The 27927-nt window shown below is 46.3% G+C and overlaps 1 protein-coding gene across 2 annotated transcripts in view; it reads right to left on the bottom strand.

Annotated features, from left to right (window-relative positions):
• Nucleotides 1–571: 571 nt before the first annotated feature.
• LOC140199973 (folate receptor beta-like) overlaps nt 572–27927 on the bottom strand; it is a 31636-nt gene continuing 4280 nt past the window's right edge. Inside the window, exons 1-5 of one of the 2 annotated variants that reach the window (XM_072262515.1) lie at nt 19832–19921; nt 19629–19758; nt 14395–14583; nt 9992–10127; nt 572–5004 (exon numbers count right to left, since the gene is read on the bottom strand). In XM_072262515.1, coding sequence (XP_072118616.1) covers nt 4715–5004; nt 9992–10127; nt 14395–14583; nt 19629–19754 — 741 coding nt within the window. In that variant the 5' untranslated portion in view covers nt 19755–19758; nt 19832–19921 and the 3' untranslated portion in view covers nt 572–4714. Of the gene's footprint in view, nt 5005–9991; nt 10128–14394; nt 14584–19628; nt 19759–19831; nt 19922–27927 lie in introns of those variants that run through there. The other variant, XM_072262514.1, reaches the window with a different exon arrangement.

Raw genomic sequence — 27927 nt, 5'->3', positions numbered from 1 at the left:
GACACGACGGGCCAAAGGGCCTCTTTTTGGATAGGCGATTCTCTGAACCTGACCCCTCAGTTTTCAGACACCTTGGCCCTGGGGTGTGGGGAACGCTTCCAACCGCCTCTCCTGTCCATGCCCCTGACTGAACGGAGCGACGGAGGCACAAAACGAAGAGCAAGCACACATACGGTGGCGGCCTCTTCGCACCACAACCATCGGGCAGCAGGTTCAGGGACAGTTATTACCCCACAGCCATCAGTCTTTTCAACCCGAGGCGATAACTTCAGTCAGTCTATCACTGAACTGTTCCCACCACCAATGCACTCAGTTTCAATGCCTCGTGTTCTCGATGTTTGTTAATTTATTGTTTTGTGTTTTTTTTAGTATTTGCACATTTTGTTATCTTTTACACATTGGTTGTCTGTCCCGTTGTGTGCGTATTTTCATTGATTCTATTGTGTTGTTTGTATTTGCTGAGCATGCCCGCATTAAAATGAACCTCAGGGTTATATATGGTGGCATTAATAATCAATCTACTTTGAGCCTTTCGTTCATTAACATCGGCGGACAATCTTGCACCAGGCAGACGCTGCTCTTCAAGAAACCATTTATTTCAGTCGCGTTCGAGAGCAAAGGCGACAGGTAGGAAGTGAAATGTACAGACATTGTGCATCACAAGAGGGAACTTCGGCACTTACTGGCGATGGATGGGAGCGTTAATATGTTAGAGGTTGCATTAAATGGTCTCAAAATATTAAAATACTCCCATCACATGTTATCATATTATGCAGCATTTTAACGGAACGAATGTCGGAATAGCCCGTCCGCTACCTAAAGATTAAAGCTCAGTTTGTTCGTCACCTGTATGGTGAAACGAATCGGCCAGCGCTGCAGCGCGGCGCCCCTGCTCGGCCCGGTACTGCCCCCTAGCGCTCAAGCAGCAGAATGATAGGCACACCGCGGGTAATCTGTGCAATCAATTTGCAGGACATCTTGCTCAGGACAATACCTGTTTGTTTTTTGCTCGCTATTTTGAATGCGCTGTTCTATGTTTTGCACCATGGCTCCACGCTGTTTCGTGCGGCTGTATTCACGTACGGTTGAATGGTAATGAAACTTGAATTTGATTTGATTCGATTCCAGATGTGAGGCTTCCATCTTCGACCAACACAGTCCGAGGATGCGCTGGGGGCAGCCCGCAACCTACTGACTCTAAGCCGTACGTTTTTGGAGCGTGGGAAGAAACCCACGCGGTCACAGGGAGGCCTGCGAAACGTAATTGTGGCGGTAATACAGGGAATACCCCAGCCAATTTGTACACAGCAAGATCCCACAAACGGCAAAATGGCAATATTTCATGCAAAATAGAAACAATGCTGACAGCTGGGTGCCATGGAAGCTCGCAGTTGGCGCGACACTATTAAAGCTCAGGGCATCCCAGAATCTGCAGTTCAATTTAGAGAGAGCACAGTTTGGAGCTCAGTTGCAGCTCCGTCCTGTAAGGAGCCTCTCCCAGTCCTCCCCGTGAATGTGTGGGTTTCCTCAGGGTGCTCCGGTTTCCTCCCACAGTCCAAAGACGTGGCAGGTAGGGTAACTGGTCATTGTAGGTTGTCCAGTGGTTAGGTTAGGGTTAATCATGTTTGTCAGGGGTTGTGGGGTCAGCGTAGCTCGAAGGGTCTTGGCCCAAAATATCGACTGTACTCCTTTCCATAGATGCTGCCTGGCCTGCTGAGTTCCTCCAGCATTTCATGAGTGTTGCTGGGATTTACAGCATCTGCAGATTTTCTCTTGTTTCTGATTTGGGGCCTACTCTTCACTGTATCACTAAAAAAAAACTCACTGGGTTAGGCAGCATCTGTGAAGAAAGGAGCTAGTCTCTCTAGTTGGAGAATTAGAACAAAGAATAGTACAGGCCCTTCGGCCAACAATGTTGTGCCAACATTTTAACCTACTGCAAGATCAATCTAACCCTTCCCTCCCACGTAGCCTCCATTTTCCTATCATCCACCACATGTCTATCCAGGAGTCGCCTACGTGCCCCTAATGTATCTGCCTCTACCACCATCCTGGCCATACCATCTCTAACTTCAGAGAATGTATTCTTCGCTCCCCATTCTATCCTTTTCCATTCCACTTTCTGATTCTCCTCTCATCCCTTCTCTTCACCTGCCCATCATCTCCCTCTGCCCTCTCTCCTCTCCTATCAGATTCATTCTTCTTCAGCTCTTTACCTCTTCCACCTATCACCTCCCAGCTTCTTAATTCATCCCCTCCCCCACCCATCCAGCTTCCCTCTCACCTGGCAGCTTGTACTTTCCCACTTCCATCTTATTCTGGCTTCTGCCCCCTTCCCCGCCAATCCTGAACTGTTGTTGGAAACCACTTCTTAATAAGATTTGTACTTTATGGAAGTACAAATGGAATTTATTGACACAGATGGCTGTGGAGACCAAGTCATTGAGTATATTTAAAGCAGAGATTGATAGGTTCTTGATTAGTCAGGGCATCAAAGGGTACAGGCAGAAGGCAGGAGAATGGGACTGAGAGGAATAATAAATCAGACATGATGGAATGGTGGAACCAGATACAAATCTACTCCTATGTCTTATGGAGTTTTACCAGAACTGGGATTGGGTGAGGAATCTGCAGAAGCTAAAAAATCTGAAACAAAATCCAGAAACATCCAGCAGATTAGGTAGCAACTATGGAGAGATACAGGACCTAAACCCAGGTTGACAATACCCCAGCCTCTATGAAAGGTCACGGAACACAGATTCCATCTCCACCCGCTTGCAGAGTGACGGCACAACCCAGGAAGCACACCAGCCTCCCCTGCTCCTCAACCGGAGATCGCCACTGCTGATGCACCATTGACTTCATTTATTGAGTCGCGAGAGCTGTAGGGCACCCAGGCCACAGCTGATCCTCGCGCCCATGTTGGGCTTCATTGGTACGATGTGGGAGGCAGCCATAGCTCAGTGGGGGAACGGAGCTGAAGGTTACTTCTGTACAGTGAATGCAGATACTCTGAAAGGTTGTTACCCGACCTGTGCTGAGGGTCCCTGGCACAGGGGAGAACACTAGAGGGGTAGTGCTGAGGGAGAGGGGCACAGTTGGAGCAGGAGATCGAAATCTTTAGAGAGGGTGCAGAAAATGCTGCCTGCATTAGAAAGCATGTCTTTGGAGAACAGGTTGAGCAAGCTCAGACTTTTGTCTTTGGAGCAAAGAAGGATGAGAGTGACTTGACCAAGAGAAATACAATGATGAGGCAGAGATTGAGTGGACAGTCAGAGGCATTTTTCTAGGGTGGAAATGGCGGGTGTGTGGAACATACAGTCGGGGTGGTGGCCAAGGCAGATACATTAGGGACATTCAATAGATAGGTACATGAATGAAAGAGAAATGGAGGGTTATGTGGGAGGGAAGGGGTAGATTTATCTTGGAGTAGATTGAAAGGTCAGACAACACTGAGGGCCAAAGAGCCTGTGCTGTGCTTTGTTCTGTGCTCAATGGTTTTTATTTAGAGATACATTTCAGTAACAGGCCCCTTGACACACAATGTCGTTCCAACCAGCCCACGCTGCCCAACGCACTGAACGTTGAAAGGATTGGATAGGGTGAACGTGGACAGGATACTCCTATGGTGGCGGTATCCAGACCTAGAGGGGCAACCCTTCAGAATGGAGGTAAGGAGGAATTCTTTTTTTTTAGCCAGAGAATAGTGAATCTGTGGAATGCTCTGCCACAGACTGTGGTGGAGACCAAGTACACGGGTACATTGAAGCTGTAAGTTGACAGTTTCCTGATCAGTCAGGACATCTAGGGACATGGCGAGAAGGCAGGTGTGTGGGGTTGAGTGGGATCCAGGATCAGCCATGATGGAATGGCGGAGCAGACTCAATGGGCTGAATGGCCTATTTCTGCTCTCGTGTCTATGGTCCACATCACAGCCATGTGATCAGTTAACCTGCTGACCCGTACCTCTTTGGAATTGGGGAGGAAACTGGGGCACCCGGAGAAAACTGACAGAGTCACAGGGAGACCTTACAAATTCCTTATTGACAGTGGCGAGAATAGGCCCCAGATCGCTGGGTGGGTGCGGAGAACTCCCTGCCGGGGTGGTGGAAGAGGCAGATACATTAGGGGCATTTAAGAGACTCTTAGAGAGGCACATGGGTGACAGAAGAACAGACAGCTCTTTAGGAGGGAATGGTTGGAGTGATTTAAAGTAGTTTAAAGGGTTGGCACAACACTGTGGGCCAAAGGGCCTTTACTGTTCTGTGACTCTTCCTTAACAGATCCTTAAACCGAGGAACATCAACCCTCTGGAACCAATCCCACAGACACCATCTGGAAAAACAAAGAGTGGGATACTCCCTAACATCCAGAATACTCACCACCCCCCATCAACAATGTACAGTCAATAGTGTCTATCTGTGGGATCTCACTGTGCACTGATTGGCCGTTGTGTTGTCTACATTTGACTGGTGGTCACTCTGTGAAGACCCTCCAGCCACGGTGAAGTTCCTCGGGACTTTCCGGAGGAGGTGGAAGTGGCGCTGTCGGGTTTGTGAGTCCACGACCGTCTGCTCGGGCGCTGTCCGCCTGAAGCCACTGACTGGAGACCGAAGCTGGTTGAATCGTGTACGCACTGGGGCTCAGGTGTGCAAAAGCAAGTCCTCAGGGGGACAGCCCGTCCACAGTCCCTCCCTGCGGTTCGTTCTGGGATCTAGGACAAGGCTCGAGCAAGGAGGAGTGGCAGCAAGACCAGATGACATGGGGAGACAGATCTTGAAGCCGATATCAGCCCCTTCTGAATAGCGTAGTACCGCGCCACCTCCTTGTTGGGGTTTGGCTTCACATGCGCGTTGAACCACAGGACGATACACTTCCCGCTCCCCCGATCGTGCGAGGTGTACTTGTAGGATTTGCTCCACACCTTCTCACAGAGGTCCTGGGGAGTCGGGAACATTTCTGAAAACTTCATACACTTGGAGTCTTTCGGACAGTTGTTGATGCCTGACGAGAGAGTTAACAAAGATGAATGAGGAGACAGAGACAAAAAAAAATCATGTAAATGCACACACACACACAGAGCTGGAGAACCAATTACCAAGGTGAATGTATGAGTGCCTGGTGGGGCACATGGAGACTCTGGCCAGACAATACAAGATTGTAAGATTGTTACGAGCACCCAGTGGGGCATATGGTAAACCCATTACCCCCACTGGCCATACAATCAAAAACCAGGAGGCCCAACAGATCTGACAACACCGACAGGATGGTGAAGGAGCTCATCTTGCTTGCTTTCATTGGACGAGGCACCGATTACAGCAGTAGGATGCCATGTTACATAGGAACAGATTCAGGCCCTTCGAGTCTGCTCCACTATTCTATCATGACTGATTTATTTTCCCCCTCAACCCCCATCCTCCTGCCTTCTCCCCTTAAACTTTGACACCCTGACAATTCAAGAACCTATCAAACTCCACTTCAAATAAACCCAATGACTTGGCCTCTACAACTGCCTGTGGCAATGAATTCCACAGATTCATCATCCTCTGGCTCGAGAAACTCCTCCTCATCTCTGTTCTCGAGGGGCATTCCTCTATTATGAAACTGTGCCCTCTGGTCCTAGACTTCCCCACTAAAAGAAACATCTTCTCCACTCTCTCCAAGCCTTTCAATATTCAGTGGGTTTCACTGAGATCCCCCTCATTCTTCTAAACTCCACTGAGTACATGCTCAGAGCCATCAAATACTCCTCATACTTTTATTCCTGGGCTCAGTGTTGTGCATCTTTTCTGGACCCTCTCAATGTCAGTACATCCTTCCTTCGAAATGAGGCCCAAAACTGCTCACAATACTCCAATTTCTGACCAATGCCCTATAAAGCCTCAGCATCATCATCACCATCATCATCAGGTGCCGTGCCCAGTTTGAGCTTTGACTGCCATGGCCCACACACTCCTGTTTCGGATCAAGTGGATCAATTCATTGGTATTCATTTCCAGTTCTTTGGCTGCTGTCTCCATCATCATTTGTCTTTGTCTTCCTTTTGCTTTCTTCCCTTCAATCTTTCCCATAATTACTGTGCATTCTAACTCCTCTTTCCTAATCACATGTCCAATGAAGTTACGTTGCCTTTTCATGATCTCATACATTATTTCTCTTTTTGTGTTTGCTCTGTTCATGACATCCTCATTAGATATTCGTTTCATCCATGATATTCTTTGCATCCTCCTCAAAAACCACATCTCTGCTGCTACAATTCGTTTCCTCATGTTACTAGATATTGTCCAACATTCTGAGCCATATAACATAACTGGATATACATAACGTTTCAGTACTCTGAGGCAGGTTGTCATGCCTAGTTTAGTATTAGTCAGTATACTCTTCACTCTCGTAAAGGTGTCTTTTGCCATCCCTATTCTTCTTTTGATGTCCATGTCGCACCTGCCATCTGATGTCACCCAGCTTCCTAAGTAGCAAAAGTTCTGTACTTGTTTTATGTCCTCCCCATTTACTCTCAGCCTTCAGATAGGATTCTCCTTCTTTTTGGATATCACCATACATTCTGTCTTTTTGCAATTAATAGACCCATTTTTGCATTTTGTTCAACAACTATATCAATTAAGTTTTGTAGTTCTTCCTCCGTACTTGCAATTAACAGTGTCATCTGCATATCTGAAATTATTGATGTTTTCACCACCAACTTTGATTCCCAAGATGTCTCTTATTTTTTGTAATATTGTTTCACTGTACACATTAAACAAATCAGGGGAGAAAACACACCACTATCCTTCCTCCACTATCAACTCTGCTCTTAAACGCATCTCCCCCATTTCACGTACATCTGCTCTCACTCCATCCTCCCGCCACCCCATTAGGAATAGGGTTCCCCTGGTCCTCACCTACCACCCCACCAGCCTCCGGGTCTAACATATTATTCTCCGTAACTTCCGCCACCTCCAACGGGATCCCACCACTAAGCACATCTTTCCCTCCCCCCACTCTCTGCATTCCGCAGGGATCGCTCCCTACGCGACTCCCTTGTCCATTCATCCCCCCCATCCCTCCCCACTGATCTCCCTTCTGGCACTTATCCGTGTAAACGGAACAAGTGCTACACATGCCCTTACACTTCCTCCCTTACCACCATTCAGGGCCCCAAACAGTCCTTCCAGGTGAGGCGACACTTCACCTGTGAGTCGGCTGGGGTGATATACTGCGTCCGGTGCTCCCGATGTGGCCTTTTATATATTGGCGAGACCCGACACAGACTGGGAGATCACTTTGCTGAACACCTATGCTCTGTCCGCCAGAGAAAGCAGGATCTCCCAGTGGCCACACATTTTAATTCCACATTCCATTCCCATTCTGACATGTCTATCCACGGCCTCCTCTACTGTAAAGATGAAGCCACATTCAGGTTGGAGAAACAACACCTTATATTCCATCTGGGTAGCCTCCAACCTGATGGCGTGAACATCGACTTCTCTAACTTCCGCTAAGGCCCCACCTCCCCCTCGTACCCCATCTGTTACTTATTTTTATACACACATTCTTTCTCTCACTCTCCTTTTTCTCCCTCTGTCCCTCTGAATATACCCCTTGCCCATCCTCTGGGTCCCCCCCCACCCCCCGTCTTTCTTCCCGGGCCTCCTGTCCCATGATCCTCTCGTATCCCCTTTGCCAATCACCTGTCCAGCTCTTGGCTCTATCCTTCCCCCTCCTGTCTTCTCCTATCATTTTGGATCTCCCCCTCCCCCTCCAACTTTCAAATCCCTTACTCACTCTTCCTTCAGTTAGTCCTGACGAAGGGTCTCGGCCTGAAACGTCGACTGCACCTCTTCCTAGAGATGCTGCCTGGCCTGCTGCGTTCACCAGCAACTTTTATGTGTGTTGCTTGAATTCCCAGCATCTGCAGAATTCCTGTTGTTTGGGAAAACACACCCTTGTCTAACACCTCTCTTGATTTTCATAAACTGACTCACTTCCCCATCTATTCTTACAGCGGCAGTTTGTTCCCAGTACAGATTTCTGATTAAGCAGAGGTCTTTCAAATCTAAATCTAGAGTTTCCTGTAATATTTCAATTAACTTATTGTGCTTCACTTTATCAAATGCTTTTGTGTAGTCGATAAAACAAACAAATCTTTTTGCATTTGAATAGCTCGTTCTGATAGTATCCTTAACATCAATATTGTGTTTCTTGTACCTTTGTCTTTCACAAAACCACATTGTTCTTTACCTATTTCAGCTCGTATCTTACTTTTAGCTCGTCATCAAAATTCTTAGAAATATCTGGGTTATATGACTCATTAAACTTATGGTCCTATGTAATTCACATTCAGGTTTCTTAGGAAGAGTGATAAATACTGATTTTTTCATCTCTTCTGGTATTATTCCAGTCTCATAAATGTCATTGATTAAATCAGTAAGTTTTTCAATTCCATAATCTTCAAGGGCGATAATTTGTTCTATTACTAATTAATCGGGACCTGCTGTCTTTCCTTTCTTCATCTTATTTATTGCATTACATCCTTGCTTTTATATTCTAGTCCTCTCGAAATGAACGCTAACATTGCATTTGCCTTCCTCACCACAGACTCAAACTGTAAAGTTAACATTCAGAGAATCATGCACGAGGAATCCCAAGTTCCTCTGAATCTTTAATTTCTGAATTTTCTTCCCATTTATAAACTAGAACATGCCTTTTTCTTTTGCTAAAGTGCATGACCATATACTTCCCTGTACAGTAAAGCACACAAGAAGTAATCTGGAGAGGCTGCAGAAAAGATTCACCGGGATTTGCCAAGCCTGGACTGCTTGAGTGATTGGGAAGGACTGGACAGGGTGGGACTGTTTTCCCTGGAGTCGAGACTGAGGGGTGACCCATTGAGATTTTTAAAATTATGATGGGTACAGGTAGGATAGGTAGTCTCTGTCAAAGGTTAGGTGAGTCCAAAGTAGAGGCAAAGGTTTACGTTACGAGGAGAAAGAATGAAAGGGGCCTGAGGGGCAAGTTGTTCTGGCAGGTTTGGGCTCCATATCTCACAAAGGATGTGGAGAGGGTCATAGAACATAGAACATAGAATAGTACAGCACAGTACAGGCCATTCGGCCCACAATGTTGTGCCGACCCTCAAACCCTGCCTCCCATATAATCCCCCACCTTAAATTCCTCCATATACCTGTCTAGTAGTCTCTTAAATTTCACTAGTGTATCCAGAGGAGGTTCACGAGAACATGGAAGTGGTTAAGGTTGATACAACTCCAATGTTTAAAAGATACTTGGACAGGGACATGTAACGGAAGGTCTGTGGGGATTTGGGTCCAACACAGCAAATGGGACTGGTTCAGATGGGAAGCTTGGCCACCTCTACTCTGTCAGAAACTTTCTGCAGGTTCGGCAAGTCACCAAAGACTTTGACAAACTTCCATAGGTGTACAGTGGAAAGTATCCTGACTGACTGCATCACGCACAAAATGCTGGAAGAACTCAGCAGGCCAGGCAGCATCTATAGAGAAAAGTACAGTCATGTTTTGGGCCAAAGGGGCCAGCTGTACTTTTCTCCATGGATGCTGCCTGGCCTGCTGAGTTCCTCCAGCATTTTGTGTGTGTTGCTCAGATTTCCAGCATCTGCAGATTCTCCCTAGTTTGCATCACGGCCTGTTATGGAAACATCAATGCCCAGTGATGGAAAAGGCTACAGTAAGGAGTGGATAGGGCCCAGTCCATCACAGGCAAAGCCCTCCCAGCATCAAGCACATTCACAAGGAGCACTGTTGCAGGAAAGCAGCATCCATTATCAAGTCCCCCACCATCTAGCTGGAGTCACCAGGACTCCCGGTCTGGGATACTCTCCAGAGCTCTGACACGGTACTCAGCAGACCACCGGTTACGGATAGCTCACCAGAGGACTGATACTGCATCCGAAGCCAAGGTACTCACCGGAATCCGGCCCAGGACCACCCACCGGCATCCGGTCCGGGATACTCACCAGAGGACCAGTCCCATCCCTTGTGCCAGTTGGATTTGCAGGTGTAGTCCTGTCGACAGTCCTCCCACCACCCTTCGCAGTCACTCTTACAGATCGGAACATCCAGGATTCGCTCTTTCCTCCAAGACTGATCGACCTGTCACGGACACAGAGGAGTGACACACTACCCCTCGCAAACACCACTCTTCCCGAGAGAGAGTGGCTATATCTCATTGGGGGTTTGAGGAGATTTGGTATGGCACCAAAGACACTGGCAAATTTCTACAGATGTACCGCGGAGGGGTGACTGCACAGGACTGGGAAAAGCTGCAGAAAGTAACAAACTCAGCCAGATCCATCATGGGCACCAGCCTCCCAGGCATCCAGGACATCTTCAAACGACACACAGTGAAGCTCCCTCCACACTGTCCCATCACACACTCCCGGGGTCAGACACAGAGTGAAGCTCCCTCCACACTGTCCCCTCACACACTCCCAGGGTCAGACACAGAGTGAATCTCCCTCCACACCACCCCATCACACACTCCCGGGGTCAGACACAGAGTGAAGCTCCCTCTACACTGTCCCATCACACACTCCCGGGGTCAGACACTGAGTGAAGCTCCCTCCACACCGTCCCATCACACACTCCCGGGGTCAGACACTGAGTGAAGCTCCCTCCGCACCATCCCATCACACACTCCCGGAGTCAGACACAGAGTGAAGCTCCCTCCACACCGTCCCATCACACACTCCCAGGGTCAGACACAGAGTGAATCTCCCTCCACACCGCCCCATCACACACTCCCAGGGTCAGACACTGAGTGAAGCTCCCTCCACACCATCCCATCACACACTCCCGGGGTCAGACACAGAGTGAAGCTCCCTCTATACTGTCCCATCACACACTCCCGGGGTCAGACACAGAGTGAAGCTCCCTCTATACTGTCCATCACACACTCCCAGGGTCAGACACTGAGTGAAGCTCTCTCCACACCATTCCGTCACACATGCTCAGAGCGGGGACAGTGTGGAATTTATCCATAAGACCATAAGACATAAGAACAAAATTAGGCCACGTCCCAACGAATCTGCTCTGCCATAAAATGGCTGATTTATTATCCCTCTCAACCCCATTCTCCTGCCTTCTACCTGTAACCTTTGATGCCCTGATTAATCAAGAACCTATCAGCCTCCACTTTAAACATATCCAATAACTTTGCCTCCACAGCCACCTCTGGCACTGAATTCCACAGATTCACCATCCTCCAGCCAAAGAAATTCCTCCTCATCTCGGTTCTAAATGGATGTTCCTCTATTCTGAGGTTGTGCCCTCTGGTCCTAGACTCCCCCACCAACGGAAACATCCTCTCCACATCCACTCTATCTCGGCCCTTCAATATTCGACAGATTTCAGTGAAATCTCACCACCCCTCATTCTTCTAAACTCCAGTGAGTACAGGCCCAGAGCCATCAAATGTTCTTCACGCATTAACCCTTTCATTCTCAGAATCATTCTTGTGACCTTCCTCTGGACCCTCTCCAATACCAGGACATCCTTTCCTAGATAAAGTTCCCCAAAACTGCTCACAATACTCCAAGTGTGGTCTGACCAGTGCCTTATAAAGCTCCATTACCACCTCTCCAGCATCATTTCCAGCGGTCCAATATCTACCCTTGCCTCTCTTTCACTCTTTACATATCTGAAAAAACTTTTGGTATCGTTGCTTACCTTCATATTTCATCTTTTCCCTCTTTATCTTTTTTTTAAAGTTTCCATTTGTTGGTTTTTAAAACCTTCCCAATCCTCTAACTTCCCACTAACTTTTGCTTTTTCACTTCCCTTGTCAGCCACAGTTGCCTCATCCTCCCTTTAGAATACTTTTTCTTTGGGATGTATCCATCCTGCACCTTCCAAATTGCTTCCAGAAACAGCAGCCATTGATCTGCCATCATACCTGCTGCTGTCCCCTTTCAATCAATTCTGGCCAGCTCCTCCTTCATGCCTCTGTAATTCCCTTTACTCCATTGTCATACTGATACATCTGACTTTATCTTCTCCCTCTCAAATTTAGGATGTCTACCATATTATGATCACTGCCTCCTGTACCTTAAGCTCCCCAATCAAATTGGGTTCATTACACAACACCCAATTCAGAATTACCATTTCCCCGTGGGCTCAGCCACAAGCTGCTCTATAGCCATCTCACAGGTGTTCTACAAACTCCTTCCCTTCGGATCCAGCACCAATCTGATTTTCCCAATCTACCTGCATATCTATTGTAACATCACCCTTATTACTTGCCTTTTTTTTTATTTCCCATTAAAATTTATATCCCACATCCTGGCTACTCTTTGGGGGCCTGTATACAACTCCCATTAGGGTCTTTGTACCCTTGCAGTTTCCTAACACTACCCACAAGGATTCTACACCTTCCCATCCTAAGTCATCTCTTTCTAAGGATTTGATTTCAATTTTTAATCAAGAGCCACCCTACCCCCTCTGCCTACCTGTCTGTCCTTTTGATACAAGTTGCATCCTTGGATGTTGAGTTCCCAACTATAATTTTCTTTCAGTCACATCTCAGTGATGCCCACAACATGATACCTGCCAATCCCTAACTGTGGCACAGGATCGCCTACCTTATTCCATATACTGTGTGTTTTTGAATATAACATTTTCAGTCTATTTTCATTACCCTTTTTTTTATTTTATCCCCAGTTACTCTTCATCTCATCCCACTGACTGCAATTCTGCCTTCTCATCTGCCTGTCCTTCCTCACAGTCTCCCTACACACCGCATTGAGTTGCATACTAACTGCCCCATCCTCAGCCCTATCACTCTGGTTTCCGACCCCCTACCAAATCAGTCTAAACCCTCCCCAACAGTTCTAGCAAATCTGCCTGTAAGGATATTGGTCCCCCTCGGGTTCAGGTGTAGCCCATCCCTTTTGTACAGGTCGTACCTTCCCCAGAAGAGATTCCAATGATCCAGAAATCATTGCACCATTTCCTCAACCACTCATTCGTCTGTACCATCATCCTGTTCATGCCCTGACTAGCACGTGGCGCTGGGAGTAATCCAGAGATTGCTACATTGGAGGACCTGCCCTTCAGTCTCTTCCTGCTCTCCTATACTGACTGCCCAGGACCCCTCCCCACATCCTACCTACATCACTGGTGCCCATGAGCACCACGACCTGTGTCTGTGACCTCCCTCTTGAGAATCTTCTGTAGCTGCCCCGAGACATCCTGGACCCGAGCACCTGGGAGGCAACACGCCATCCTGGCTTCTCTTTCATGGCCACAGAATCTCCTGTCTGTCACCCTCACTATCGAGTCTCCTACCACTCCCACTCTGCCTGACTTTACCCTTCCTTGCTGAGCCTCAGGGACGGTCACATTTCCACTGGCCTGGCTGCTGCCGCTCTGCCCTGGTAGGTCATCCCCACCCCCCAATCTCCCCCAATCCCCAACCCCCACCCCCCAATCCCCCACACCCCAATCCCCCTATCTCCTCATCCCCTCCCAGCAGCATCCAAACGTGTATAATTGCTGCAGAGGGATACAGCCACAGAGGAACTCTACACTGACTGCTTCCTTATTCCCCTTACAGCACGCTGATGCTGCCCGACCCGCTGAGTTCCTCCAGCGTGCTGTGCGTGTTGCTTTGATCCCAGCATCTGCAGATTATTTTGTGCTTCCTTACTCCCCTTATTTCTCCTGGTGGTCTCCCATCTACTCCCTGAAGCCTGCGCTCTGGCTGTGATCACCTCAGTAACAAACTCCACTCTGAAGTTTTCAGCCTCCCAGGTGACCCAGAACACATCCAGCTCCAATTTCTTGACCTTGTCAGTCTGGAGCTGAAGTTGAATTCACTTCCTGCACATTTAGTCCTGAGGGAGACTGTGAGGTACTCTAAAATCACACATCTCACAGGAGGAGCCCTCCACTGCCCAACTACACTGGCTATGCCTCTAACTTCTCAAACTTAAGTTCTAGCCTGTACTTGTTTCTGCCTGAGTGTGACCACTCTAACACTGTCCACTCACAACTCCAACAATGGCCGCTCCGGTAAACCCCGCTCCTCTTTTATCTGTCCCTTGTTACTGTTCATCCAAGCAATCTCCCACACCGCTGACAAGTCTTGACAAGCCCTACTCGCTTTTTAAAACTGGCACATCAAGTCCATTTGGAATTGTCTCCAGCTCACCACGCAATCTCTCACGCCACAGACATGCCCTGACTGGCCCTGTTTGCTTTTTAAAACTGACCCGTAAAGTCCACTAGGAACTGTCTCCAACTGACTCCGCAGACAAGTCCTGACAGGCACCATTCGCATTTTAAAACTGGCTCATAAAGTCCACAAGGAATCCGTGCAGTAAACCTGGTCTAATTCTGAGGACTATCACAGGCATCTCACCGGCTGAATCCAGGGGCCGAGGTTGGGGGAGCACTCGTAAAGACAGGTGTCCTGGATGAAGTGCCTCTTGCATCTCTCCGTCATGATGCCACAGTGATTCCAGTTGAATCTGTAGAGGTAGGACTGGTCATCGTGTGCCTCTATGCTGGTGTTGGCTGTACAACAGGCTTTCTCTCTCCATGGCTCACACTGCAGGCACACAGATACAAGACAGCAAGGTCACTGGATATTCAGCAGGACGAGGCATCACAGGTGGACACCCAGCCTATAGGATCAGCTTTATTCTCCATATGCATTTACATGTACAGTGATTCTGGTTAATTGGGACACATGGGGACCAGTGCGTTTTAGCCCAATTAAGCAGCTGCCTCATTTAGCTGAAGTTTCATGGAAATAGTTAAAAAGGAATAAGAAAGACAAACTTCCATTTAACTGAGTGACAAATTATGTATTTAAATGAAAAACCGAACACTATCAATACCAGTTCAGTACTATAAAACAAGTATTAGTTCCTAATAATTATCGTGGGAGGAACTCATCCAGTGTACCCATGTAATTTTTTCCGACTTGTGTCAAATCTTTTTGCAGCATCTTGGCAAGGATCTGATTTTCTTTTAAAAAGTCAAAATAAAAACAAAATTATCAAAAATCACTGACATTTGAATCGGTGTCTGTTGGTCCTAAATTGATAACAAGAAGCACACACAACTGAAACTGTTTGCTGTAAACAGAGTAGTGTCCAACGGCCAAACCAAGTGCACGTGATGGACACGAGGAAGAAACTGTTCAACAACATTGTCCTGTCCGAATTAAAAGGCACAGGGGCCCAAATAAATGAAGGGAATCCAGCTACATTCTAGATTAGTTTTTGTTCTTTAAGACTTGTTCCAAATAAGCAGCCACCTCGATAAATCAGAACCCACTGTATTAGGAATTTGCTGTGCTGTGCTGGTCAGGGTGTGGCATGAAACAAACAGCAACATTCAACAATTAGAGGAATAAAGCCTTGTATAAAAGATAAAGTTGGAGGTATAAAGTATGAATATGGAATAAAATGTGCATAAATACATCAATACCAACATGTATTTACAATGTAAACAGTATTATAAAAAATGGTTTCAGGTGCTTACAGTGCAGAATGAGATTAATAGATGGGGGGGTTAACTAGAATGGTTGATCAGATTAACTGACTGGAGGTAGAAACTTTTAAGACCATCAGACATAACAGCAGAATTAGACCATTTGGCCCATCGAATCTGTTCCACCGTTCCATCATGGCTGAGTTATTACCCTCTCTTTTTTTATTTTTTATTGAAATTCAGCATCATACAAACATTTCCATATGATGTACTTCAGATACTGTATGTATATATCATATATTCATGTTTGCCACAAATCTCCACATATCAACCCCATTCTCCTGCCTTCTCCCATAACCTTTGACACACTGACTAATCAAGAACCCATCAACCTCTGCTTTAAATATACCCAATGACTTGGCCTCGACAGCTTAAGATGGTGCGAAACTTTTGTTTCAATAACCTAATATTGCTTTCCAGGAGCTTTTGGAAAAGACAGTTCGCAGGGTGGACTGTGTCTACAATAATTTCTGCCGACAGATACAAGCTCTGCAGTAATGGGAGACTGCAGCCAGTGATCCCTGCAGTTTGCTGTAGTTTCCGTATCTTGTGTGGTGACACAGCAGGATCGGCCGGCACGAGGGCACAGCAGGATTGGCTGACACGAGGACACAGCAGGATTGGCCGACACGAGGACACAGCAGGAATGGCCGACAAGAGGACACAGCAGGAATGGCCGACACGAGGACACAGCATCAAACCAGACAGGAATAGCTGAAGTGAGGATGCCCTCTCTGATGGCAGTGTAGAATTCCACCAGTATGTTCTGGGGAAGGTGAAATTTTACCAACTGCTCTACTCTGAGGAGCAGAAAATTCTCTCAGGGTGAACAATATTTGATCTTTAATCATCCATAAGGTTACAAGCAAAGATTATATCGGAACAACAAAATACATTGTTTTGCGCCAAATCAAATCAGTGAGGATTGTGCTGGGGGCAGCTGCAAGTGTCGCCACAATCCAGTGCCAACACAGCACGCCCACAATTCACCAACCCTAACCCGTATGTCTTCGGACTGTGGGAGGAAACCAGAGCTCCCAGAGGAAACCCACACGACCACAGGGAGAACATACAAACTCCTTACAGACAGCAGTGGAAATTGAACCCTGACCTTAGAGCTGGTTACTGTAACGTGTTACACTAACCTCTAAGCTACCGTGCTGCAGATGCAGATACCAAAGGTCATTGCAGGAGGAAGCACCTCTAACAGAAACTGACGCCACGGTCGGACAATATTTAACCTTAAATCATCTGTAGGGATAACCATTTACAGGTAGACAGGGCAGAGAAGGCTTTTGGAACGTTGACCTGCATCAGTCAGGGATTCATGTTGGGAGGTCATAGCGCAGTTGCAAAGGACACAGGCAGGGCTGCACTTAGAATATTGCCAACCATTTTAATTCCAATTCCAACCCCATGGGCGGGAGGAGAAGATGGCAGCGCACCGCGCGTGCGCAGCTCTGCAGTGAAAAATGACATCGTATCTGTTAAATAGTGGCCGTGGACAATTCTGATTTGATGGAGACGGGCATGAAAGCACAGAGGAACATCTGGAGAAATTTCTGAAATGCCCGTCCGCTGCTGTCGTTACTGTGTGGTCAGGAATCTTTCGGAGGATAGGCCTCAAAATCCCCGGCCTTGCCTGCTTTTGGCGACCGAGAAGGAGGTTGAATCGTTTGGACAGAGATGGCGCTCAGTACTCGGTGTCGGAGAGCTGATCAGAGCTCAAAGTTTTCGGATGACTCAGAGTCGGATTGTGGTCGACATGGCAGGGAGAGTTCTTCCTTCTCCCGTCTGCGTGAGATGTGGGACATTTGAGAGACTTTGAACTTTACTGTGCTCACGGACTTCTTCATCAAGCTATGGTATTGTGCACTGTTGTAACTATAAGTATAATTATGTGGTTTTGTCAGTTTTTTCAGCCTTGGTCTGTCCTGTGTTTTTGTGATATCACACCGGAGGAAATATTGTATCATTTCCTAATGCATGCATCACTAAATGACAATAAAAGGGAACCACGTGTCTTCATAATCTAATCTAAAAAAAAACTCCCATTCTGATATGTTGGTCCATAGTCTCCTCTACTCAGGTTGCAGAAGCAACACCTCATATTCTCCAACCGGATGGCATGAACATTAATTTCTCCAACTTCCAGTCTTTCCCACCCCATCCCCTTCCCTCCTTCTTCAATTCTGCCCTCTGGTCCCCTCTTCACCTGCCCATCATCTCCCCTTTCTCCCATGGTCCACTCTCCTCTCCTATCAGATTCCTTCCTCTTCACCTTTTCCACCCAGCACCTTCCAGCTTCTCACTTCATCCCGATTCCACCCACCTCGCTTCACCTACCACCTTTGAGCCTGCACCCTTTCGCCTCCCCCACTTTCTCAGACTATCTCTGCCCCCTTCCTTTCCAGTCTTGAAGAAGGGTCTCGGCTGAATTCCTCTCCATAGATGCCGCCTGACCTACTGTATTCATTTTTGGTCTCCCTGCTTTAAGAAAGATACCATTAAGCTCGAAAGAATGTAGGGCAGAGTTACAAGAATATTGCCAGCACTCAGGACACTGAGTCGTGGGGAGAGGTTGAGCAGGTTGGGGTGTTATTCAGTGGGGTGCAGGAGAAAGAGGAGTGACCTGACAGAGGTGTCTAAAACTGAGGATCATAGAATCAGAATGGAATCCCTTACATCCATCTCACAACATGAAGGAGTAAAAATCTTTATGTCGTGTCTCCATCGCTATGTACAGCAATAAGGAAGGGAAACGTGGGAGGATATTGTCCAAACACTGAGACTGTATAGATAATTGTATGTATACCTAATGTACGTACAGTCAGATACACAATCAGATCAGTGTGTATTGTGACGAGAATACACATAAATTAAGATGTTTGCTGGCCTGGGCTAGCACCAGTGGCATCAGCAGTTGGTCTGCCACCTGTCCTCAGGGGAAGGAGAGATAAGGAACACAATGAAGCAGCATTTGGAGATGTTGATGAAGGAGCCATCAGTCTGGGTATTGTCAAGAGCAGCTCCCCCTTTGAACCCTGAACTGTTTGAAGTGATGGACAGGCGATCTGGAGATGTGTAATGAAGGGACGGGAGAGAGAGCTGTCTAGAGCGGCTCCCCCTTTGAACCCTGAACTGTTTGAAGTGATGGACAGGCGATACCCCAGCAGGGGGATAAAAAGGGACAGGTTCGCTAAGGCAGCACACACGACACCCAAGGTAACAAGACCCTGGATGCGGTGCGCCTCTCACAAGTCGGTGGGAAGTGCCGGGCCATAAACGCACAGGGTGGAAAGGCTCGATCGGCAGGAACCTGGTGTGTGTCCACCCTTGCCTGGGTGCCAGGTTCAGCGCAGAGAAACGATCGCATCTGGAAACGGAGGGGTCACGGTCGGTGACCTCAGATGACATGACAAAGGACTCGCCCGAAAGCTGACTGCGAAGGTCTGTGTGTGGAAGCTGTTTTGAATATTCATTCGTTTTGCTCTCTCTCCTCCCCTCACACTGTCCATCTCCCACGGCAGCGATTACTGCGAACTGAACTGAACTTTGCGTCATTTTGAAACTGGTCATTTACCCCTAGACAACGATACAGCTTGATTGATCCTGTTATCTGAATTCTGTGTACATGTATGTTTATCATTGCTGAACTGTTGCATTCATTATCCTTTTAATTAGAGTACTGTGTTGCTTGTTTCTTTAATAAAACTTTCTTAGTTCTAGTAAACCAGACTCCAACTGAGTGATCCATTTCTGCTGGTTTGGCAACCCAGTTACAGGGTACGTAACAGTATTGATCAGTCTGATGGCCTGGTGATAGAAGCCGTCCCGGAGCCTGTTGGTCCTGGCCTTAATGCTGTGGGACCGTTGGCCAGACGGAAGCAGCCGAAACAGTTTGTGGTTGGGGTGACTGGGGTTCCTGATGATCATCCAGGCCCTTTTTATGCACTTGCTGCGGTAAATGTGCCGAACACACAGATGCACGGATAGGGTGAATGCTCACAGCCTGTTCCATGCTGAATTTCTAAATCAATCAATCAATCAATAAAACAATCTCTGCATGTCCCCCCACCCCCATCCCCTGTTTACCTGACGATAGAGTTTCCCCTCGAAACCCGGCTTTGTCTTGTGGTGTTTTCCATCCATGCAAATGTTGAGGACGTCCCTGTCTGCTGCCAGAGTCAGTGGCAGAACCAAGACCAGCAACGCCAGCATCTCCCTGCACAGAGAGTCACACTGGGGTCATTGTCATCTGCACAAGTCCATGTGCTCAGGTATACGGAAAAACTTACCTGCAGCAACGTCACAGGCACAGAGCATCAGATAACCCGTGTGCACAAGAAAAGCAAAATTAAACATGAATTATACACACTTTACTTCAGAAGAAAGAACACGATTACAACAAAACAAGTCGACCACAGTGCAAAGTGATCATAGTCACTGAGGAAGTGACTGGAAATGAAACTAATGCTTTTTCTTCAGAGTGATTGGAGGGAAGCACAGGGAACGTCAGAGGAACTTTTTTTTTAAACAGACAGTGGTGGGTGTGTGGAATGTGCTGCCGGGGGTGATGGTAGATGCAGATATATTAGGGACATTATTTTTGCGCAAGAAACTCATGTGAGGAAAGAGGATAATCAACGTTTCTTTAGGTTTTGGAAGGGACAACAGTAACCACTCGAACTTCCACCGAGATGCGACACAGAGCGTCATAGGAAGTCATTCCTGCCTGTGGCCATCAAACTTTACAACTCCTCCCTTGGAGGGTCAGACACCCTGAGCCAATAGGCTGGTCCTGGACTTATTTCATAATTTACTGGCATAATTTACATATTACTATTTAACTATTTATGGTTCTATTACTATTTATTATTTATGGTGCAACTGTAACGAAAACCAATTTCCCCTGGGATCAATAAAGTGGGACTATGACTATGATAAAGCAGCCAGTGAGCCAGATCGCATGGAGGCTGAAGGAATTCTTTCCAAGGTTGAGTGGAGCCCATGGGCTCCAACAGCTAGATTGGGAAAATCAGGTTGGTAATAGATCTCAAGAGAGTGAATTTGTTGAATGCCTACAAGCTGGCTTTTTTGAGTAGTTTGTCATTGAGCTTACAAGTAGATGAGCTATACTGGATTGGGTGTTATGTAATGAACTGGAGGTGATTAGGGAGCTTAAAGTAAAGGAATCTTCAGGAGGCAATTATCACAACATGATTGAGTTCAACTTGAAATTTGATAGGGAAAAAGTAAGGTCTGACTTAGCACTATTTTAGTGGAGTAAATGAAACTACTGTGGTACGAGACAGGCCAAAGTAAATTGGAAGAGATGACAGCAGAGCAGCAATGGCTTGAGTTTCTGGGGAAAATGAGGAAGGTGCAGGATAGATGTACTCCAAAAACAAAGAAGTATGCAAATGGCAAAATAGTACAACTGTGGCTGACAAGTCAAAACTAATGTAAAAGAAGAAGAGAGCATACAACAAAACAAAAATTAGTGGGAAGATAGAGGATTGGGAAGATTTTAAAAACTTACAGAAAACAACTAAAAGAATCATAAGAAAGGAAAAGATGGAATATGAAAGCAAGCTAGCAGACAATATCAAAACGGATAATAAAGGCTTTTTCAAGTATATAAAAAAGTAAAAGAGAGATGAGACTGGATATAGGACCACTAGAAAATGAGGCCGGAGAAATAACAGGGGACAAGGAGATGGCAGATGAACCTAACGAGCATTTTGCATCAGTCTTCACTGTGGAAGACATTAGCAGTGTGCCAGATGTTGAAGGGTGTGAAGGAAGAGCAGGGAACGCAGTTACGATTATAAGGGAGAAGGCGCTCAAAGCTGAAAGACCCAAGGATACATAAGTCACCCAGACCAGATGAATTGCACCCCAGTGTTCTGAAAGAGGTAGCGTTAGAGATTTGTGGAAGCACTAGCAATGATTTTTCAAATCATTGGACTCTGGCATGGTGCCAGAGGACTGCAAAATTGCAAATGTCACTCCACTCTTTAAGAAAGGAGGAAGGCAGTCCAAAGGAAATTATAAACCAGTTAGCCCGAACCCCAGTGGTTGGGAAGATGTTAGAGTCAATTGTTAAGGCTCAGGTTATGGAGTACTTGGTGACACAGGACAAGATAGGACATAGTCAACATGGTTTCCTTCAGGGAAAATCCTGCCTGGCAAACCTGTTGGAATTCTTTGAGGAGATTACAAATAGGATAGATAAAGGGGATGCAGTGGAAGTTGTATATTTGGATTTTCAGAAGGCCTTTGACAAGGTGTCACACATGAGGCTCCTTACAAAGTTAAGAGTCCATGGCATTACAGGAAAGTTACTGGCATGGTTAGAGCATTGGCTGATTGGTAGGAGGCAGTGAGTGGGAATAAAAGGATCCTTTTCTGGTTGACTGCCAGTGACTCGTGGTGTACCACAGGGGTCAGTGTTGGGACTGCTTCTTTTTAGGCTGTATATAAATGATTTAGATGATGGAATAGATGGCTTTGTTGCCAAGTTTGCAGATGATACAAAGTTTGGTGGAGGGGCAGGTAGTGTTGAGGAAACAGATAGGCTGCAGAAGGACAGACAGATTAGGATAATGGGCAAGAAATTGGCAAATGGAATACAATGTTAAAAAAATGTATGGTCATGCGCTTTGGTAGAAGAAATAAAAGTGCAGACTATTTTCTAAATGGGGAAGAAATCCAAAATTCTGAAATGCAAGGGGACTTAGAAGTCCTTGTGCAGAACACCTTAAAGGTTAACTTGCGGGTTGAGTCGTTGGTGAGGAAGGCAAATGTCATGTTAGTATTCATTTCAAGAGGTCTAGAATACAAGAGCAGGGATGTGATGCTGAGGCTTCATAAGGCACTGGTGAGGCCTCACCTTGAGTATTGTGAACAGTTTTGGGCTCCTCATCTAAGAAAAGATGTGCTGCCATTGGAGAGGGTCCAGAGGAGGTTCACAAGGATGATTCCAGGAATGAAAGTGTTATCATACAAGGAACATTTGATGGCTTTGGGTCTGTACTTGCTGGAGTTTAGAAGGATGAGGAGGGGATCTCATTAAAACTTTATGAATGTTGAAAGGCCCAGACAGAGTAGATGCGGAAAGGATTTTTTCCATGGTGGGGGAGTCTAGGACAAGGAGGCACAGGTTTAGCATAGAGGGCCATCCATTTAAAACAGATGCCGAGAAATTTCTTTAGCCGGGGGAGCCGAATTTGTGGAATTTATTACCACAGGAACTGTGGAGGCCAGGTCATTGGGTGTATTTAAGGCAGAGCTTGACAGGTTCTTGATTGAATACAGCATGAAAGGTTACGGGGAGAAGGCCAGGGAGTGGGGCTGAGGTGGGGGAGAAAAGGATCAGCCATGATTGAATAGCAGAGCAGACTCGATGGGAAAATGGCCTAACTCTGCTCCTGTGTCTTATGGGCTTATGGATGTCTATAACCGTTATCCCAAATCCCGTTGCACCTCTGAGTTTTGAATTTGGTCTCTATTTAGCAAATAGTCCCACACTTTGATTTCTTCTATCAAAATGCATGACCATACACTTCTCGACACTGTATTCCATCAGCCACTTCTTTGCCCAATCTCCTAATCTGTCTAATGCCTTCAGTAGCCTCTCTACTTCTTCAAAACTACCTGCCCCTCTACCTGTCTTCATAGCGTCTGCAAACTTTGCAACAAAACCATCAATTCCATCATCCAAAACACTGACATGTAGCTTAAAAAGAATTGGTCCCAAAACTGACTGCTCTGGAACACCACAAGTCACCGGCAGCCAACCAGAAAAGGCTGGTTAGTGATGTCCTTGTGCAGCTCTACACAGTTTCACTGAACTACATTCCAGTAAGTCATTGCAGACTGAACGACAGAGATCCAATCGTACTGTGTATATGAGCTACTTTATGTATTTATATTTATTGTGCTTTTTAATTATTGATCTTCTTTGTCGTAAAGTTTCTTGTTCTGCATCAGATCTGGAGTAACAGTTATTTCGTTCTCCTTTACACTTGTGCACCAGAAATAACATTAAACAATCTTGAATGACAATTGGAATCATAGAAAAGTACAGCACACCAACAGGCCCTACAGCCCATCTAGCCAGTGCCAAACCATTTAAACTACCCACTCCCATCGACCTACATCAGGACCATAGCCCTCCATACCCGTCATCCCTGTACATAGAAACATAGAAAACCTACAGCACAATACAGGCCCTTCGGCCCTCAAAGTTGAGCCGAACATGTCCCTACTGTAGAAATTACTAGGCTTACCTATAGCCGTCTATTTTTCTAAGCTCCATGTACCTGTCAAGGAGTCTCTTAAAAGACCCTATCGTTTCTGCCTCCACCACCGTTGCCGGCAGCTCATTCCACGCACTCACCACTCTCTGAGTAAAAAACTTACCCCTGATATCTCCTCTGTACCTACTCCCCAGCACCTTAAACCTGTGTCCTCTTGTGTTAGCTATTTCAGCCCTGGGAAAAAGCCTCTGACTATCCACACGATCAATGCCTCTCATCATCTTATACACCTCTATCAGCTCACCTCTCATCCTCCGTCGCTCCAACGAGAAAAGGCCGAGTTCACTCAACCTATTCTCATAAAGCATGCTCCCCAATCCAGGCAACATCCTTGTAAATCTCCTCTGCACCCTTTCTATGGCTTCCACATCCTTCCTGTAGTGAGGCGACCAGAACTGAGCACAGTACTCCAATTGTGGTCTGACCAGGGTCTTATATAGCTGTAACATTACCTCTCGGCTCCTAAACTAAATCCCACAATTGATGAAGGCCAATGCACCATATGCCTTCTTAACCACAGAGTCAACCTGCACAGCAGCTTTGAGTGTCCTATGGACTCAGAAGCCAAGATCCCTCTGATCCTCCACACTGTCAAGCGTCTTACCATTAATACTATATTCTGTCATCATATTTGACCGACCGAAATGAACCACTTCACACTTATTCACACCTATCCAAACTTCCCTTAAATTTTGAAATTGAGCTCGCATGCACCACTTTCACTGGCAGCTCATTCCACACTCTCAAGACCCTCTGAGTGAACAGGTTTCCCCTCATGTTCCCATTAAACTTTCCACCTTTCACCCTTAAACCATGACCTCTAGTTGTAGTCCCACCCAACCTCAGTGGAAAAAGCTTGTCTATACCCCTCATGTTGTATACTTTGATCAAATCTCCTCTCAATCTTCTACATTCCAAGGATCTATTCAATCTTTCCTTATAACTCAGGTCCTCCAGACCTGGCAACATCTTTGTAGATTTTCTCTGTACTCTTTCAACCTTGTTTACATCTTTCCTGTAGGTAGGTGACCAAAACTGCACACGACACTCCAAATTAGGCCTCACCAATGTCTTATACAATTTCAACATAATATCCTATCTCCTGTACAGAATACTTTGATTTATGAAGGCCAATGTGTCAAAAGCTTTCTTTATGACCCTATCTGCTATCCGTCCACTTTCAGTGAATTATGTTCCTGTGTTCCTTCGTTATACTACTTTTCAGACCTTGTATGTAACAATTCACTGTGTAAGACCTGCTCTACTTGGTCCTACCGAAGTCCAACACTCTGCAATTGTCTCCATTCAATTCATCTGCCATTTTTCAGCCCATTTTTCCAGCTGATGCAGATCCCTCTACAAGCCATGATAGTCTTCCTCACTGTCCACTACACCCCAATCGTGGTGTCATCCACAAATTTGCTGATCCAGTTAACCACATTATTATCTAGTTAATTAATCCAGTTTTCTCTGCTCACAGACACCAAGTAGAGCTAGAGGTGTGATGTCCCTAGAATTTTTCTTTCTATTTTTCTCTTTCTCTCCCTCTCTCCGCCACCCTCCTCTCTCTCCCCCTCTGTACCTTGTATCCCTTCCTGTATTCATTTCTCTATCTGCCGCAAACACACGTGGAGAGTGGGGTTATTGACTGTAAAGACACGCGAAGAGTGGGAATATTGACCCTGTAAAGACACGCGGATAGTGGGAATATTGACTAAATTATTTCATTTATTTATTTAGGAATACAGTGTGGAGAAGGTCCTTCCGGCCCTTTGAGCCACTCTGCCTCAACAATGCCTAACTAAGCCGATTAACCCTAACCTAATCACAGGCCAATGTACAATGATCAATTAACCCACGTTATGTCTTTGGACAGTGGGAGGACATCAGAGAACTCAGAGGAAACCCACGCATTCCACAGGGATTACCATAAAGACCTTAAGATACAGGAGCAGAATAAGGCCGTTTGGCCCATTGAGTCTGCTCCACCATTCCATCATGGCTCATTCACTTTCGGAACTATGAAGAGGGGTAAACAGTTGAAGTTTCAGGCCGAAACCCTTCATCAGGACTGGAAAGGAAGGAGGAAAAAGGTCGATAAGGGGAAGTTGGTGGGGGGGGGGAATAAGTGAGATGCTGGGAGGTGATATGTGGAACTGATAAGGGGCTGATGAAGAAGGAATCGGATCGGAGAGGGAAGTGGGCTATGGGAGAAAGGGAACCAGAGGGAGGTGATGGGTAAGTGAGGAGAGAGGAGGGGTGAGAGGGGAAACTGAAATGGGAATGAAGAAAAGAGTGCAGAGGGAGTTGGAAATATTACCGGAAGTCAGAGAAATTGATGTTCATGCCGTCAGGTTGAAGGCTAACCAGCAGGAATAAGAGGTGTTGTTCCTCCAGTCTGTGTGGCCTGATTGTCACAGTCGGGGCGGCCACAGACAAACATGTGAAAATGGGAACGGGGAGTCAGAAATGGGAATGGGAAGCCAGTGGGAGATCCTGCCTTCTACAACAGACAGAGTGAAGGTGCTCAGTGTCCCCAAGTTATGCCGAGTCTCACCGGTGTAGAGAAGTCCACATCAGTAGCACTGGATACAGTAGATACTCCATATAAACAATAGACAATAGGTGCAGGAGTAGGCCATTCAGCCCTTCAAGCCAGTACCGCATTCACTGTGATCATGGCTGATCATCCATAATCAGTACCCCGTTCTTGCCTTATCCCCATATCCCTTGACTCCGCTATCATTAAGAGCTCTAACTCTTTCTTGAAAGAATCCAGAGAATTGGCCTCCACTGCATTCTGAGGCAGTGAATTCCACAGATCCACAACTCTCTGGGTGAAAAAGTTTTTCCTCAACTTCGTTCTAAATAGTCTACCCCTTATTCTTAAACTGTGGCCTCTGGTTCTGGACTCCCCCAACATCGGGAACATGTTTCCTGCCTCCAGCGTGTCCAATCCCTTAATAATCTTATATGTTTCAATAAGATCCCCTCTCAGCCTTCTAAATTCCAGTGTATACAAGCCCAGTCGCTCCAATCTTTCAACATATGACGGTCCTGTCATCCCGGGAATTAACCTCGTGAACCTCCACTGCACTCCCTCAATAGCAAGAATGTCCTTCCTCAAATTTGGAGACCAAAACTGTAGACTAGCAAGAGAAGTGTCTCCTTGTTATTCTTATTGTTTTGCACAATTTATTTTGTAGTTATAGTGATTTTACATCTTTGCAGTGTACTGCTGCCGCAAAGCAACAAATTTCACATCATAATGACATGATTCTGAAGTGATCTAGTGTCACAAGTTCACCCGGCCCTCAGCCTAGGCACCCTACAGTCTAGTGAGGAGAATTCTTCGGGTGAAACAGAAGTCAAGGGTGGGGCCATTCAGGGTTGGAAACTCCACTACGTCTGTAAACTGTCGAAGTCTTTCAGCCTGCTGTGGTTTCCATGGCTGCAAATTCATTAACTCATTAGTTAATCACTGCACCAGTCTCCTGATTCTACGGAACTGTTACACAAGACTTGGATGAGGCTGCATTTGGAATATTGTGTCCATTTTTGGGCAGTTTGCTGCGGGAAAGATGTTATTAAGCGGGAAAAAGTGCAGAGGAGACTTACAAGGACACGAGAGACTGAGTTATGGAGAGAGAACATAGAACATTACAGCACAGTACAGTCCCTACAGCCCACTATGTTGTGTCGCACTTTTACCTACTCTAAAATCAAACTAAACCTTCCCTCCAACATAGCCCTCCATACTTCTATCATCCTGTGAGAATGTGATGTGATGGAGATTAGGACTTTTTACATTGGAGCATTGGAGAATGAGGGGTGATTTTATAGAGTCGGTGCACTCCACTGGAGGCCGTGTGCTGCAGCATCCAAGCTGGAGTCAGTGCTGCCCCCCAGTGTTTGCTCAGCAGAAAACAAGCCATATTATGTTTGTGTGCAGACTGCTGCAATATTCATGGACTCAGGGACTTTGACTTTTTTTTTGTGTGTGGCTTTACCTGACTGCTGTCTTATATGTGGTATATGTGTTTTGTGCTGTGTGTGACTGTTGGTGCTGT

The sequence above is a fragment of the Mobula birostris genome, chromosome 7 (genome assembly GCF_030028105.1).
Source record: "Mobula birostris isolate sMobBir1 chromosome 7, sMobBir1.hap1, whole genome shotgun sequence".
Classification (NCBI taxonomy): domain Eukaryota; kingdom Metazoa; phylum Chordata; class Chondrichthyes; order Myliobatiformes; family Myliobatidae; genus Mobula; species Mobula birostris.
The sequence above is the reverse complement of the archived record's forward strand: the minus strand, read 5'-3'. Positions and strand labels throughout refer to the sequence as shown.